At 36.1% G+C, this 17,236-nt stretch overlaps 1 protein-coding gene across 7 annotated transcripts in view; it reads left to right on the top strand.

The window, feature by feature from the left end:
* HELZ (helicase with zinc finger) overlaps positions 1 to 17,236 on the top strand; it is a 174,657-nt gene that overhangs the window by 80,590 nt on the left and 76,831 nt on the right. For all 7 annotated transcript variants that reach the window (XM_070740334.1, XM_070740336.1, XM_070740335.1 and 4 more), the window contains exon 11: positions 6,224 to 6,557. In XM_070740334.1, coding sequence (XP_070596435.1) covers positions 6,224 to 6,557 — 334 coding nt within the window. The remainder of the gene's footprint in view (positions 1 to 6,223; positions 6,558 to 17,236) is intronic.

The raw sequence follows: 17,236 nt of genomic DNA, 5'->3' as shown, positions 1-17,236 counted from the left end.
CCCACCCTCCCACCCTCCTTTCTCTCCCCCCCCTCCTTCCTTTAAAAACACTTAAATATAAAAAACACCAGCCCTTACCTGGGTCTCCCCCATCTGCATCTTCAAGACGGTTGTACAATTGCTGCGCCTTGGTTCGGATAGTGTTCGTATCCAAAGCAATGCTTTTTTTTTCTGCAGTCTTCTACCCACACAGACAAAGCAGCTTCCATCTTCATAAGCCGTTTGTTTCTAGGCGTCACCATTCTTTTTGCAGCCTTGTTGAATGATATCAGAGAAGTTTGCCTTATCTTCTTCTCATCTTTCTTAATGTATCGCACAGTCGATTCGTTGATCCCATAATGGCGACCAACCTCTACATTAGACTGTCCCGCTTTCAGCATGTCCAACAGTTCAATCTTCTCCTTGATTGTCAGCATTTTCCGGGTCTTTTTAGCATCGCTGCCTCCACTACGCATGGAACGTTTAGGTGCCATCTTCAGAGAAGTCTTCACAAACACCTCCAAGACACAGATCCAAGAAACAGATCCCAGACACAGATCCAAAACACAGATGCAACACACAGCAACACCAAGACAGAGATGCAAGAAACGACTCGAAGAAACGGCTCGAAGAAACGGCTCGAAGAAACGGCTGCAAAAGTTGCAAAACTTTCAAAGCAAAGCACTCTGAGCAAACAACACTGATTGGCCGAGATTTCTGCCCATCAGCAATCTCAACGCTGATTGGCTGAAAATTTGCTGTATCACCATTACCGGGCAAACTGATTGCAATGCCAAAGCTGATTGGCCGAGATTTCGGCCAACCAGCAATGCTACACGTCAGTTTGTGTGACGTCATCAAGGCAGGGCCAAAAAAGGAAAAAAAAACCCGTTAAAAAAATAAGTTTGCAATCACAAAATGAAGACTTCTCACTGAGGTCCAGCAACTTGGCAAGCCCAAAAAAGCTGCTTAAAAACTAAATTGGAAATCACAAACTAAAACTGTCCTCACTGAGGTCCAGCAACTTGGCCAGACCAAAAAAGCTGCTTAAAAACTAAATTGGAAATCACAAACTAAAACTGTCCTCACTGAGGTCCAGCAACTTGGCCAGCCCAAAAAAGCTGCTTAAAAACTAAATTGGAAATCACAAACTAAAACTGTCCTCACTGAGGTCCAGCAACTTGGCAAGCCCAAAAAAGCTGCTTAAAAACTAAATTGGAAATCACAAACTAAAACTGTCCTCACTGAGGTCCAGCAACTTGGCCAGACCAAAAAAGCTGCTTAAAAACTAAATTGGAAATCACAAACTAAAACTGTCCTCACTGAGGTCCAGCAACTTGGCAAGCCCAAAAAAGCTGCTTAAAAACTAAATTGGAAATCACAAACTAAAACTGTCCTCACTGAGGTCCAGCAACTTGGCCAGCTCAAAAAAGCTGCTTAAAAACTAAATTGGAAATCACAAACTAAAACTGTCCTCACTGAGGTCCAGCAACTTGGCAAGCCCAAAAAAGCTGCTTAAAAACTAAATTGGAAATCACAAACTAAAACTGTCCTCACTGAGGTCCAGCAACTTGGCCAGCCCAAAAAAGCTGCTTAAAAACTAAATTGGAAATCACAAACTAAAACTGTCCTCACTGAGGTCCAGCAACTTGGCCAGACCAAAAAAGCTGCTTAAAAACTAAATTGGAAATCACAAACTAAAACTGTCCTCACTGAGGTCCAGCAACTTGGCAAGCCCAAAAAAGCTGCTTAAAAACTAAATTGGAAATCACAAACTAAAACTGTCCTCACTGAGGTCCAGCAACTTGGCCAGACCAAAAAAGCTGCTTAAAAACTAAATTGGAAATCACAAACTAAAACTGTCCTCACTGAGGTCCAGCAACTTGGCAAGCCCAAAAAAGCTGCTTAAAAACTAAATTGGAAATCACAAACTAAAACTGTCCTCACTGAGGTCCAGCAACTTGGCCAGACCAAAAAAGCTGCTTAAAAACTAAATTGGAAATCACAAACTAAAACTGTCCTCACTGAGGTCCAGCAACTTGGCCAGCCCAAAAAAGCTGCTTAAAAACTAAATTGGAAATCACAAACTAAAACTGTCCTCACTGAGGTCCAGCAACTTGGCAAGCCCAAAAAAGCTGCTTAAAAACTAAATTGGAAATCACAAACTAAAACTGTCCTCACTGAGGTCCAGCAACTTGGCCAGACCAAAAAAGCTGCTTAAAAACTAAATTGGAAATCACAAACTAAAACTGTCCTCACTGAGGTCCAGCAACTTGGCAAGCCCAAAAAAGCTGCTTAAAAACTAAATTGGAAATCACAAACTAAAACTGTCCTCACTGAGGTCCAGCAACTTGGCCAGCCCAAAAAAGCTGCTTAAAAACTAAATTGGAAATCACAAACTAAAACTGTCCTCACTGAGGTCCAGCAACTTGGCAAGCCCAAAAAAGCTGCTTAAAAACTAAATTGGAAATCACAAACTAAAACTGTCCTCACTGAGGTCCAGCAACTTGGCCAGCCCAAAAAAGCTGCTTAAAAACTAAATTGGAAATCACAAACTAAAACTGTCCTCACTGAGGTCCAGCAACTTGGCCAGACCAAAAAAGCTGCTTAAAAACTAAATTGGAAATCACAAACTAAAACTGTCCTCACTGAGGTCCAGCAACTTGGCAAGCCCAAAAAAGCTGCTTAAAAACTAAATTGGAAATCACAAACTAAAACTGTCCTCACTGAGGTCCAGCAACTTGGCCAGACCAAAAAAGCTGCTTAAAAACTAAATTGGAAATCACAAACTAAAACTGTCCTCACTGAGGTCCAGCAACTTGGCAAGCCCAAAAAAGCTGCTTAAAAACTAAATTGGAAATCACAAACTAAAACTGTCCTCACTGAGGTCCAGCAACTTGGCAAGCCCAAAAAAGCTGCTTAAAAACTAAATTGGAAATCACAAACTAAAACTGTCCTCACTGAGGTCCAGCAACTTGGCCAGCCCAAAAAAGCTGCTTAAAAACTAAATTGGAAATCACAAACTAAAACTGTCCTCACTGAGGTCCAGCAACTTGGCCAGCCCAAAAAAGCTGCTTAAAAACTAAATTGGAAATCACAAACTAAAACTGTCCTCACTGAGGTCCAGCAACTTGGCCAGACCAAAAAAGCTGCTTAAAAACTAAATTGGAAATCACAAACTAAAACTGTCCTCACTGAGGTCCAGCAACTTGGCCAGACCAAAAAAGCTGCTTAAAAACTAAATTGGAAATCACAAACTAAAACTGTCCTCACTGAGGTCCAGCAACTTGGCCAGACCAAAAAAGCTGCTTAAAAACTAAATTGGAAATCACAAACTAAAACTGTCCTCACTGAGGTCCAGCAACTTGGCAAGCCCAAAAAAGCTGCTTAAAAACTAAATTGGAAATCACAAACTAAAACTGTCCTCACTGAGGTCCAGCAACTTGGCAAGCCCAAAAAAGCTGCTTAAAAACTAAATTGGAAATCACAAACTAAAACTGTCCTCACTGAGGTCCAGCAACTTGGCAAGCCCAAAAAAGCTGCTTAAAAACTAAATTGGAAATCACAAACTAAAACTGTCCTCACTGAGGTCCAGCAACTTGGCAAGCCCAAAAAAGCTGCTTAAAAACTAAATTGGAAATCACAAACTAAAACTGTCCTCACTGAGGTCCAGCAACTTGGCCAGACCAAAAAAGCTGCTTAAAAACTAAATTGGAAATCACAAACTAAAACTGTCCTCACTGAGGTCCAGCAACTTGGCAAGCCCAAAAAAGCTGCTTAAAAACTAAATTGGAAATCACAAACTAAAACTGTCCTCACTGAGGTCCAGCAACTTGGCCAGACCAAAAAAGCTGCTTAAAAACTAAATTGGAAATCACAAACTAAAACTGTCCTCACTGAGGTCCAGCAACTTGGCAAGCCCAAAAAAGCTGCTTAAAAACTAAATTGGAAATCACAAACTAAAACTGTCCTCACTGAGGTCCAGCAACTTGGCCAGACCAAAAAAGCTGCTTAAAAACTAAATTGGAAATCACAAACTAAAACTGTCCTCACTGAGGTCCAGCAACTTGGCTAGGACAAACCCCCCCGTTAAAAAAATAAGTTTGCAAACACAAAATGAAGACTTCTCACTGAGAGCCAGCAACTTGGCTAGGACAAACCCCCCCCGTTAAAAAAATAAGTTTGCAATCACAAAATGAAGACTTCTCACTGAGAGCCAGCAACTTGGACAGGGCAAAAAAACGGGGCGAATCGGGGAGAGGGGCGAATCTGGCGGGCGGGTTGTAGCGCCGAGGAGCCCGGAGGCGCTGCGGGGGGGGGGGGGTGGCCGGCATGGAAAGTAACCATTGCCAGCCTCCGAACTGCCGTCGCCCCACCATCTGCGCATGCGCGGCCATTTTTTTTTATAAAAAAAAGATCGCGCATGCTCAGATAGTGCTTTTACTTCCGCGCCGCCACTTCGCGAAAAATCGATTATCGCGAGGGATCCTGGAACGGAACCCTCGCGATAATCGAGGGACCACTGTATTCCAAGATTGTAATACGAAGGGTAAAAGAAATAAGCTGTTTTCAGTAAATAAACTAATTAAATATCCTTAATAAAATCAATAAAACATGTTAGGCATGAACAATCAGATCCACATATGAAGATCTTAATTAGCTGTTAAGCTGTTATAGGCTCAAGCCTATAACATAGGAATGTTCTTAGACTGATGGCTTGTGCCTTGGTCAGACTAGATAAAACTTAGCAGCATTCAATTCACCTTCTTATTCCCCTGTGTGGATTCCAGACTAATCCCCCATTTGACTCCTCCCCCAGCTCAGTCAGTCTTTCTCCAATAAAAACTAACAAAATATAGAAACAAACTTCACTCATTAATCTCCCTGTAAGCATACAGTACCTAAATAACCTGTAGAAGAACTGCAGGCAGAGCTGGAGGGTGTAGTTAAATGCACCATCAGTTTAGAGCAGGCGTCCCCAAACTAGGCAACTTTAAGACTTGTGGACTTCAACTCCCAGAATGCTACAGCCAGCTATGGTGGCTCCAGAATTCTGGGAGTTGAAGTCCATAAATCTTAAAGTTGTCAAGTTTGGAGACCTCTGGTTTAAAGTCTTTGTGTTGCCATAAAAGATCTAAGTTCAGCCGCCCCCTTGAAATCCTTTGGCTCTTATCTAGTGCCAATTTAATGCTGACCTTTAGTTGACCAGATTGTTGTACATAGGCTTCAATAAATCACTTAAGCTGCATCCTTATGAATGATCCTGATTCTTTGTACCTGACAATACCTGGTAAAAGGGAGCTAATATGTAAATATGATAATGTTGCTGTTAATTGCCTTTTAAGTGACCCTACACAGAGAAAACTATCTTCATAATTCTCCACTGAAGGTGGAATCAACCTCCTTTCCTGCTTCTAAGGATACAGATAGCATGGTGCAGGGAAAACCTTTCCTTGATTGCATCTGGAAACAAATAGGCAGTCAGTGCACTTATATCAGATTGGGTTGCATGATTCCTTTACAGCTTGTCCCTTCAGGCTCTGAGGGTCATGTTTTGTAATGTTTGTCCTCTCTCGATCATTATGGACATCCATATATAAAGCATTTAAGAAAAATCCAAACAAAAAATAACCAGAACAAGAGTCACAAAAAGTGACCTGTCCCTGTCTAAAAGCAGTTACACCTTTTGTATCTTTGGATTTGGGATTCCTTGTCTCCAGGAACTCCTGGGCCAACAATAGCAGAGCTGGAATAATAATAACAATAACACTTAGACTTACATACTACTTTATGGTGCTTTATAGCCCTCTCTAGAGTCAACCTACTGCCCCCAACAATCTGGGTCCTCATTTTACCCATCTCCGAAGGATGGAAGGCTGAATCAACCTTGAGCCTGGTGAGATTTGATCTGTCAAATTGCAGGCAGCTGGCATTCAGCAGAAGTAGTCGTAACCTGTGCCATTTGGCTCAATGGGGACAATACAAATCTTAACAAAAATTTTAAAAGAAAAGTTTATAATATATTAACATTTATATATTGCCTGCAAAAAACGTAATAGTTGTTATTTCTTTACATCTCCCATTTTATGTAAAAATAATTGTAACAAGTCACTGGAGCAAATAGTTATTTAAAAAAAAACAACTCCCTAACATTCTTATCCTATTTCCTAAGTCACAATTTTTATTTTGTTTGTTACAAAGAGCATTTTGGGGGGAGGAATTAACTCTGTGCTTTCTGTTTTAGGTTTAACATCAAAGTACAGTTGCAGATTGTAGCCAGCTTCATGCTTACTGGTGTTTCTGGGGGTGCAAAGTATGCCCAAAATGGGCAACTTTTTGGACGGTTTAAACTCACTGAAACCCTTTCTGAAGATACTTTGGCAGGGCGACTGGTGATGACCAAAGTCAATGCTGTTTATTTATTACCGATCACTAAAGAGAAGTCAGGGCTGACCCAAGGAACCAAAGAGAAAGTATACGAAGCAATTATTGAAGAAAAAACAAAGGAATATATCTTTCTGAGAATATCCAGGGACTGCTGTGAAGAGCTTAACCTTCGAGCAGATTGTGAAATGCAGGTATGTTGGGGTGAAATCTTTTTTAATTTTTTAAAAAAATAAATATATATTTATTATGTTTTAGGGTGAAACCTTTTTTAGATGTTTTTGGTTCTTTCTATACACGGCATCCTGGTGACTTCAGTCCTAACCTGCACCAATGTGGTCTTCTTATTTAACATTTTTATTTAATGTACACATATTATTAAGTGTAGCATGAGATATATTTTCCCCAAAACAACAACCCTATGAAGAGGGGTCAACCTATTCTCCAAAGCACCTGAAGGCAGGACAAGAAACAATAGATGGAAGCCAATCAAGGAGAGAAACAATCTAGAACTAAATAGAAATTTCCTGACAGTGAGTACAATTAATCAGTGGAATGACTTGCCTGCAGAAGTTGTGAGTCTTCCAGCATTGGAGATTTTAAAGAAGAGATTGGACAACGATTTGTCTAAAATGGCATAGGGTAAAATGGGTTTCCAATTCTGCTGTTCTGAGGCTGTGGAGGCCTGTGGGCTTAGTGGTTTGCTTGCAAAAGGTTCATTATTCAATAAAGTTAGCTAAGATCAGAGATAATCAGCCGCTCCGAATCTGCGGATAGGGGCGGCATACAAATCAAATCAAATCAAATCAAATCAAACAAATAATCAAAGATTCCACATTCCACACTCCATAGAATAATATTCTCTCCTATTGGAACCTATGATGTTGTGTTGCTCTGGGTGAAAATAACAGAATCAAAGTCCCAGTGAACTTCCATGATTGAGGATGGACTAAAATCTCTCCACTCTTAGCCTGATATCTTAACCGTTCAACAAAATTTGTCTTATTAATTTGAATAAGCAAGTACCATCAAAACCACTGCTTCATCTTCCTTGGTTATTTTTTTCTAATTGGACTGTAAGAAATATATGGAGCTTTGAAATTATCTCATCATATTCGACATAAATAAGCATCTAGTTTAATGTTTATGTTTGTTTTTATAGGTAATAAAATTTAATGGTCCAAATTAATCATTGGCATTTAAAAATGAAAGTATGCCTTTTATTTCCCAGTTAAAAATCTGTTCTGATACAGAAAAACCACTGGCTTGACTCAAGTGAATCTGTTATCTTCAGGGCTCCAAATCCACACTAGTGCAAATTATTGATTATAGCACCATCCATGATTTCATATATTTTTTTTGCCTGAAGACGCAAACTTTTGAAAATAATTTTGTCTATAACCTGCTGTTCATTCTTTTAACTGTCATTTATGCTCACCAATACTTTTGCTCCACATGCAGTACCTAGCATGAGTAATTGAAAATGCTTTAAATGGTGTATCTTATCAACCTCTTCACTGTACTTAAGAGTGAACAACTTCCACCCCCCTTGAAAAGATAGACATTATTGTATATTATCAAAGTGGGAGTGTGACAAACTGCAATCCTCTCTAGACAGATCCCTCAAGCTGTGCTTGTCTATGTGTGCCTTTAATGGCTCTATTGTTATGGTTTCAGATCTTTTACTCCACACACTAAAGAATTGTAAAAGCTTATTTTTGTTTTTGGGATCAAAAGTAATATACTTAGCATTTTTCATACTTCTTTCTTTTAGCAAAAATTACTTGACATTCTTCTTAAATGAAAGGAAATGAAACCCTAAAATATAAAAATAAGCAGAAAAAATGTATATTTTTTGAAATAGCATCAAATAAAACTAGTGTGAGAATCAAAATAAAACTACTATGAAAAAAGGCAAAGAGTTTAAACTTGGAAATTTAGGAAAATTAAAATGTCTTCATCCATGGCATAATATCTTTTGTGGAAAGACAATTCACAATTGAAGTGCTTTTTCTTTAATAAGAAGATTTCTATATCACATATTTTGCCCTACAACATGACTTTTAAAGAATAGATAATAGCATTAAAAGTTCAAAAATGCAGACATCCTTCTGAAGGAGTTTTTGTATAAATGCCTGATTATAATATGTAATATATAAAATAATGGTTTCACTGTATAATAAAAGTAAAAAACCCCAACCAGATAGACAATGTACTCACTAAGTGTCCATTTTACTAAATGTGATAACCCTAATTTCATTTCGGAGCAAGTGATGGAGCACTATGGCAGAAATAGTTTGTTTTGCAGAAAACTGAAAATACTTTGGAGGAAATCTGTCTAGACAATAATGGCAACTATGCCTTATTTCATTATCATGATTGAAGCAGCTCAGGTCTCTCTTTAGTTCTCAGTTCAATAAAAGCTGTTGTAACCTGTGATAATCAAATTAAACATCAGGCAGCTCCAATTTGAATACAATTAAATGTAATGTAATTCTGATGGGGGAGATAGCTGCAGCCATCTTCATTTACAGGATACATGTCAACTTATTTCATTAGAGGAGGTAGATAAAGGCCTAAAAGCAGTTGATCCTATGTGAAATCAGTCCCATTCTTGATCTAAGACTCAATAGCGTATTTGCCAAACCTTTATTAAAAATAAATTCATAGGTCTCCTAAAATAAGTATTAATTATCAAGATCAAGCCTAATAATTTCATAACTGATAAAATGACGATGATGATTGCAAATATTTGAAAAGGTAGTTTTTGATTATTAAGAATCATAGGCCCGTTTTTGATAGATGAGATGAATGAGAAAAATGTGACCTTATTGATTATTCATGATCTTTCAGCGCTGTGAGTATATATGAGGGGTTTTTTTGTGTTTAGAATAAAATAGAATAACATATTGGAAAGGACGTTGGAGATCTTCTAGTCCAACCCCCTGTTCAGTCAGCAAACCTTATACCGGGGTGTCAAACTTGCATCAACCTGGCACCATCACATGACGTATCATGACTTTTCCCCCCTTTGCTAAATTGAGTATGGGCATGGCCAGTGCCTGACTTTTCCAGCCTACAGTCCTGCCCTATACCACTTCAGACAAATAGTTACCCAAAACATCTTAAAAACTTCCAGTGTTGGAGCATTCACAACTTCTGGAGGCAAGTTGTTCTACGGATTAATTGTTCTAGCTGTCAGGAAATTTCTCCTTAGTTGCTTCTCTCCTTGTTTAGTTTCCATCCATTGCTTCTTGTCTTGCCCCCAGGTGCTTTGGAGAATACGTTGACCCCCTCCTCTTTGTGGCAGCCCCTGAGATATCGGAATATTGCTATCATGTCTCCCCTAGTCCATGCTTAGGTTGGTAGTGAAACACATTACATAAAAGTGGTTATTCCACTTATTCTGTATATCTTAGACAACTCTACGTGCTGTGTTTATTTTTGCCTTCCATGGACTATTCATGTTTCCCTCCCCTTACTGTGAATCGTATGTATGAGGCCATCTTTAATGTATGTCTAGATGCATTAACCAATTCAAAATGATTTCATCAATTTAATTATATTACTTGAAGGGAACATAGAGCAACAGTGTTGACTACTTCTTCATCTGTACAAAAGATGTAAATGATGTTTAAAGCTTTTAACAGCCATTGCACAGTTCCGTTAAGATGATATATTTTTTTTACCTTTTCTTTTAAACTGGGAGAGAACTTACTCCACTGAATCTGTTTGAATTTGCTGGATTAATGGCAATCAATACTTTCAGTTTCAGCATTCCCCTTTGGAACACCCTTTGTTGTTGTTGTTGTTTTAATTTTATCCAATAGAATTAGGATCATTTAGAATTATTTCATTCCTGTAAGGGAAAATGATTTTCATTATTTTGTGTTTATGGACATATTGTTTCACAGCTGCAATTATTTATTTTAAACTTTTACTATGTGTAACAGTTTTTAATATTATAAAATTAAAATTCGTATCAACCTATGAACAAAGTAACGATTTTTAAATACTTGCTTTCTGCTGTTTCTTACAAATTGTCCTTATTTCCTTCTGTACATTTTCACCAAAAAACTCACTCAGTTTTATTTGCCCAGCAGAGGTTTGTTCTTTTATTAAAAAATCCATCAACTGTCAAATCAACTGTCAAACACCAAGACAACTAGACACAAGAACAGTTTTCCCCCGAACGCCATCACTCTGCTAAACAAATAATTCCCTCAACACTGTCAAACTATTTACTACATCTGCACTATTATTACTACTAGTATTTTCTCATCATTCCTATCATCCGTTTCCTCCAACTTATGACTGTATGATTGTAACTTGTTGCTTGTATACTTACGATTTTTTTTTAAAAAAAATTTTTAATTAGTTTACAGAAAAAAAGTATGTACAAAGGGAGGAAGAGTAAATATATCTTAATTGCCATCATTGTGATAACATATACTCGCAAGTGTAATATGATTATTCTGTTCAATTAAACTTTATCCAGTCAGTATACATATCAAACTTAGAACCAATTATGGAAAATTCGTTATCATTTAAGTCTTCTGACTCTTCCTTCCCTCCCCCTCCCCCCCAGTGAACTGTAACAGTTCTGAAAGCTTTAAATTACTAATTGGGCGGCATATGGGTGCCGCGGTTTTGTTGTTTTTTGTTTTTCTGTTGTTGTTTTATTTTTATCAATACATTTCTAGATTACACTTGAGATAAAGTCATATTGGGTTGATCAAGGTGTTCATAATGATCCGATAAAACCGTTCAGAGTTTTATGTTATGTCGCTATAAAGGTTTCTCCACTATCCGTTAATGTATTTTTGATCTACAGTTTATGTTGTTTCCTTGTCTTTCTTTTCTTTCTCCATTTGTTTTTTGATTTTTACCCAGTCGTAAAATTTTCCTCAATTCTTATAGAATCTCGAATCTTCTTTATTTTTAAGTTTTTGGGTGAGCCTATCCATTTCTGCACAATCATAATTTTTTTTAATAATTTCTCTTTCACTTGGTGTATTGTCTTTTTTCCAATTTTGTGCTATTGTGATTCTTGTAGCTGTAATTATATGCTGTATTAGGTATAGGTCTTCTTTTTTATTTTCCAAATCCATTATGCCCAGGAGGAATATTTCTGGTCTAAGTTTTAATGAAATTGCTGTGATTTGTTGTATCCATATTTGATTTTTTTCCATAGTTTTTTTATGCGTGGGCATGTCCACCATAGGTGATAGAAGGTTCCAGTTATGCTGTTGCATCTACAACAGTTTGGTTTTAGGTTGGGGTAGATCTTAGCCAATCTAGTTGGGGGTAAGTGCCATCTATAGAACATTTTTTGTAGATTTTCTTTGTATGGTATTGATTTAGTATTTTTCAGGTTTTTCCACATTTGTTCCCATTGTTCTATATAGATGTTATGACCTATATTTTTGGCCCAAGTAATCATATTATCTTTTACTATTTCAGTTTCCATAGTATACCCCATTATATAATTGTACATTTTGGTTATAATTTTTTTTTCATATCCTAATAATATTTTATCAATTATACTATCTTTTTCTTGGATTCCTTCTTTCTTTTTGTCTTTATTCCATTTCGTCAAAATTTGGGCATAGGACCACCAATCAATATTGATATTTTGGTTTCGTAGTTGTTGTCTAGATTTTATAACTCCTTTCTCATCTAATGTGTGATTATAATTCAGCACTTTTTGTATTTGAAATAACTTAGGGTGTCTAAGGGCTTCAAGGCTGGAATACCACCTAGGGATTTTGGAGTAGTGTTCTTTTTTAATTCTTAACCATACATTTATTAAGGAGTCCCTGATCATGTGGTTTCTAAAATATACTGGTATTTTCTCTTTTTCATTTCATAGGAAACTATGCCAACCCTGTAGAATGTTGTGTCCCTCCAAAGCCAAAGTTCTCTGATCTTGGAGGATTATCCATTCTTTTGCCCATAGAAGAACCGATGCTTCGTAGTAGACTTGAAAGTTTGGTAGTCCAAATCCGCCTTGTGTTACTCTGTCTTTTAAAGCTTTAAATCTCACCCTTGGTTTTTTCCCCGCCCAGATAAATTTTGAAATAGTTGTGTTTATTTTGGTGAAAAAGTTTTTGTTCAATTTTATTGGGATAGTCTGGAATAAATATAAAAATTTAGGTAAGATAGACATTTTAATTGTAGCTATCCTCCCTGATAACGAGATGTGAATTTTATTCCACCTGATTAACTGTTGTTCTGTTTTTTTGATAAGTAGATCATAGTTATCCTTTTGAATTGTGCCACACCTTTTAGTTAGTATTATGCCCAGATAGTTTACTTTTTTGACGGTTTGAATTCCTAAAAATTTTTCTAGTTCCTGTTCTTGTTTGATGTTCATATTTTTGGTTATGATTTTGGTTTTTTGTTTATTGATTTTTAGACCGGCTACCTCTCCATATCGTTGTACTTCTCTCAATAGATATTCCCCTGCTTCTATTGGGTCCTCCAAAATAAATGCTAAGTCATCTGCATAAGCTTGGACTTTAAATTCCTGTTTTTTTATCGTGAGACCTGTGATTCTCGCATTGGTTCTTATTTGATTTAGTAGTGTTTCTACTGCTAAAATATATAGAAGCGGAGATAAAGGACATCCTTGTCGGACTCCTTTTGAGATTTGAAAAGACCTCGTTAATTCACCATTAAGTATTATTTGAGCTGATTGGGTGTTATATATAGTCTGAATCATTTTTATCATTTTTGGGCCGAATTGCATTTTTTTAATTAATTCAAGAGTAAATTCCCATCTTAGGTTATCGAAAGCCTTTTGGGCGTCCAAAAATATTAGTGCTAATTGTTTTTCTGAATGTGTCTCGTAATATTCTAAAGTGTTGAGTATTGTTCTTGTGTTGTTTCTTATGTATCTACCTGGGAGGAAGCCATTTTGATCCTCCTTTATTATTTTGTTTAAGATTGGTTTAAGTCTTTCGGCTATTATTGTCATAAAGATTTTATAATGGACATTGAGAAGGGATATTGGCCGATAATTTTGTATGTATTTTTTCCCCCGGGTCTTTCGGGATTAAACTTATTAAGGCTTGTGTCCAAGATGTCGGTAGCAAACCTTTTCCTAATACTTCGTTAAATATTATTACTAGAATTTCAAGTAAAGACTCCTTTAGCTCTTTATAAAATTCGGCCGGTATCCCATCTGGGCCTGGAGTTTTGCTATTCTTTTGTTTAGCTATTGCGTATTCAACTTCTGATATGGTTATTTCTTTATTTAGTATAGTTTCATCTGATTCTGCTATCTTTTGTACTTTCGCTTCCTCTAAGTATTTATTTAATTGGGCTTGATTTGTTTCTTCCTTTTGATACAAATGGGCGTAATATTCCACTGCTATGTTCTTTTCCCCTCCCCCAGTATATGTTGTATTTCCCCGTTTTTATCTTCTAAAGTTTGTATGTATCGCTCTTCTTCCTGTTTTTTTAGTTTATAAGCAAGCCATCTACCTATTTTATTCGCGTTTTCAAATTGGTATTGATTGGTCTTCCTTAATTTTATGACAATTTCGTCTTGTATTATTAGATTAATGTTGTGTTTTATTGTGTCTATCTCTTCTCTTATTTTTCCATTTTGGAGGTCTTTTTGAGCTTCTATTTCTAAGTGTTTTAGTTTACTCTTAAATTCGTCTAATTTCCTATCTTTATGTTTCTTTTTTTTTGCTAGGTAAGCTATTGTTGTCCCTCTCATAAATGCTTTTATTGTATCCCAGATTCTGAATAGTGGTGTCAGTATTCCAATTGTCTCTTAAGAATAGCTTGAGTTCTTGTTTAATATGTTTAATATAATCCTGATCTTGGAATAATAGCTGGTTTATGGACCAACGGTGTTGTCCTGGGGTCGGTATTTTAATTTTCATCAATATTGGTTGATGGTCTGCCCATATGTTTGGGCCTATTTCAATCTCGTGGATTAATTTCCCAAAATTTTGGTCTGTCCAGATCATGTCTATTCGGGACCACGACTTTTGGGGCGGTGAGTAAAAAGTGTATTCCTGGGCAGATGGATGTCTTTCTCTCCAAATATCTACCAATCTATATTCCCTTGCTATTTCCTGGAATTCTGATGGCAGTGTTTTTCTATCTTTCGATTTTTTCTTCATAGATTTAAAATCTTTTTTAATGTCACTCACTGCATTATAATCCCCAATGATACAAATGTCCCCTTTTTGTATATGTGCTAACTGTTCAGCTAATTTTTTGTAGAATTGTTTCTGTTTTGTGTTTGTAGCGTAAATCGCCACTATCACTATTTCTCTATATCCTATTTTAATTTTTACAATCAGTATTCTTCCATCTTCATCTGAGTAAATTTTTTCCGGTTGGTATATGTCCCTAATGTATAAAGCAATCCCTCTCTTTTTTGAGTCTTAGAGCTGTGAATAGTTTACCTAATTTTTTATTTTCTAGGAGTTTACGATCCTGATTTCTGATATGTACTTCTTGAAGGCATAATATATCTGAATTTTGTTTTAATAATTTCGTCATTATCTGTTTTCTTTTTATCGGAGAATTCAATCCATTGATGTTTACAGAAATTAACTCAAGTGTTTTTAGCGTCATTTTCTTCCCTTTTTTCCTGGTTGCTTTCCTTTCCTTTATTGACGTTTAGCCGCCACTCTTGTTGTAACCCTTTGTTCCTTTTGTTGTTCTTCCTTGTCTTGTTCCTCCTCTCTTCTATCCTCGGTCCGTCTCTCCTCCTGTGGTAGATCTTCTATAGTTTGACGGTTTTCTGGCTCCTGTTCTAGATGTTTTTGAATGAAATAATCTGCTTTCTTGAACGAGTCTATTTTGATTTTTTTCCCATTCCACGTTACCAGGAGACTGTCCGGAATTAGCCATCGGAATGGGATTCCCCTTCTCAATAGCTTTGCTGTAAAGTAATGGAACTCTCTCCTTTTCTCCCTTATTCTTTTCGGGATCTGTTTGAGAATTATTATGTCTTTTTCTTGATACAAGATTTTCCCATTTCTTGTTGATTTGTATATTTCGTCCCTAATAGATTTTTTGGTAAATTTTACGTGGACCTCTCTGGGTAATCTGTGGTTCTTAGCATAGTTTGTTTGAATTCTGTAAATTTCATCGATGTGGTCTTTGACCTCGTCTAGTTCAATTTGTGTATTATCAGTGATCAGCTGCGCTAGTTTATTGAATAGATCTTCGTCTGCATTTTCGGGGATATTTTGAAAGTGGAGAAAGTAAGCTGCTTTCTCCATTTCCAGGATTGCGATCGAGTTTTCGAGCTCTTTATTGGCCACAATTAATCTTCCTTTTGCTCCGATTCTTCTCTCATCGATTCTTTTTGTGTCTGTTTCGATTTTTTGTATCCTCTGTTCATGGTTAATTATAATTTCCTGTATGCCTTCCATTCGGTTTTCCAAACCTTCAATTTTTCCAGACACTTTTTCAAAGTTTTGTTTTGTTTCTTTGTGGTTTTGTCTTATGGTTTCTTGGGTAACTGTGGCTGCCTCTTGGCTGTGGACCATGAACTCTTGAATCAGGTTTAACGAGGCCTGGATCGATTGCAGAGAAGTTTTGTCGCTAGTTGCCATTTGTATATTTGATTTTGTGCTTTGCGTCGTCGGTGTTCCTGGTGTGGTTTTTTTTTGGTATTTAGAGAAATTGGTTGTCATACTCCCTTTCCAGATAAGAGTGATTAACAAATTGTCCGAGATAATGTCCTTTCCACGTATTCAATTGATTAGTAAAGGAGGAGTTGTTGTTTGAGTCACACTTTAAGGTTAGTCTCACTTGGTAAGTTGGAGTAATTGAATTCGTTCTAACGTAACTAAATTCTCCAATATTTAGTATAAGAGTAGTCAAATATAAAATTTCTAATTACTAATTTCTAACTAATTATATATATATCTCTTTCTTAACTAGTCACTTATTATCAATTGTTATCAATTGTTATCTATTGTTATCAATTAATCAATTAAATAAATAGTAAATAACAGTATTCAGTACACATATAAATAAGGTATAGATAGAAATATTTATTTATTTATTTATTTATTACTTAGATTTGTATGCCGCCCCTCTCCGAAGACTCGGGGCGGCTCACAACATGTAGAAACAAATCATAAGCAATCAGACAAATTTAAAATATTTAAATAAAATATTTAAATATTTAAAAACCCCATATGCTAACAGACACACACACAGACATACCATGCATAAATTAAACGTGCCCAGGGGGAGATGTTTCAGTTCCCCCATGCCTGAAATAGAGTTTGAGTAGACAATTAAGGTAAATAATTAATGTACTGTCAAGTAGTATTAGGTAGTTAAATGAATTAATTACTTAGTTAATAGTTAACAGTTAATAAATAGTAATAAATAGCTTAAATAGTATAAATCTAACTTAAGTTGTTTCTAAGCAGGTCTTAAAATCCTTAAAACACTTTATAGGTATTATTATAAACACTATAGTTAATAATTAATAATTAATAATAATTAATAATTAATCTTAGATAGTTTAAATTGATATCAGTTGTCAATTGTCAATTAATTTAAAGGTCTTAATACAACAACTAGTTAATTAATCAATTAATCACTTTTGATTCTTAAATAGAAAAAGAAGGTTTTTTTAATAAAAAAATCTTGATTAGAAAAGGAAGGAAGGAAGAAAAGAGAGAGGGGGAAAAAGATTAATACAGTAGAAAAAAGAAAGGAAAGAAGGGGATAAAAAGGAAAAAAGGGAAACAATAAAGTAGAATCAAGAATAGGCAATTAGCTTTTTAGCTTTTAGTATTACAACACGTTCCAGTCAGCTCAAAAAAATTCGCAGCATTCACTTTAAATAAGGCTCAGCAGTTCAGTCAATATTATTCAC

Source organism: Erythrolamprus reginae, chromosome 2 (assembly GCF_031021105.1).
Source record: "Erythrolamprus reginae isolate rEryReg1 chromosome 2, rEryReg1.hap1, whole genome shotgun sequence".
NCBI classification, from domain to species: Eukaryota; Metazoa; Chordata; class Lepidosauria; order Squamata; family Dipsadidae; genus Erythrolamprus; species Erythrolamprus reginae.
The sequence above is the reverse complement of the archived record's forward strand: the minus strand, read 5'-3'. Positions and strand labels throughout refer to the sequence as shown.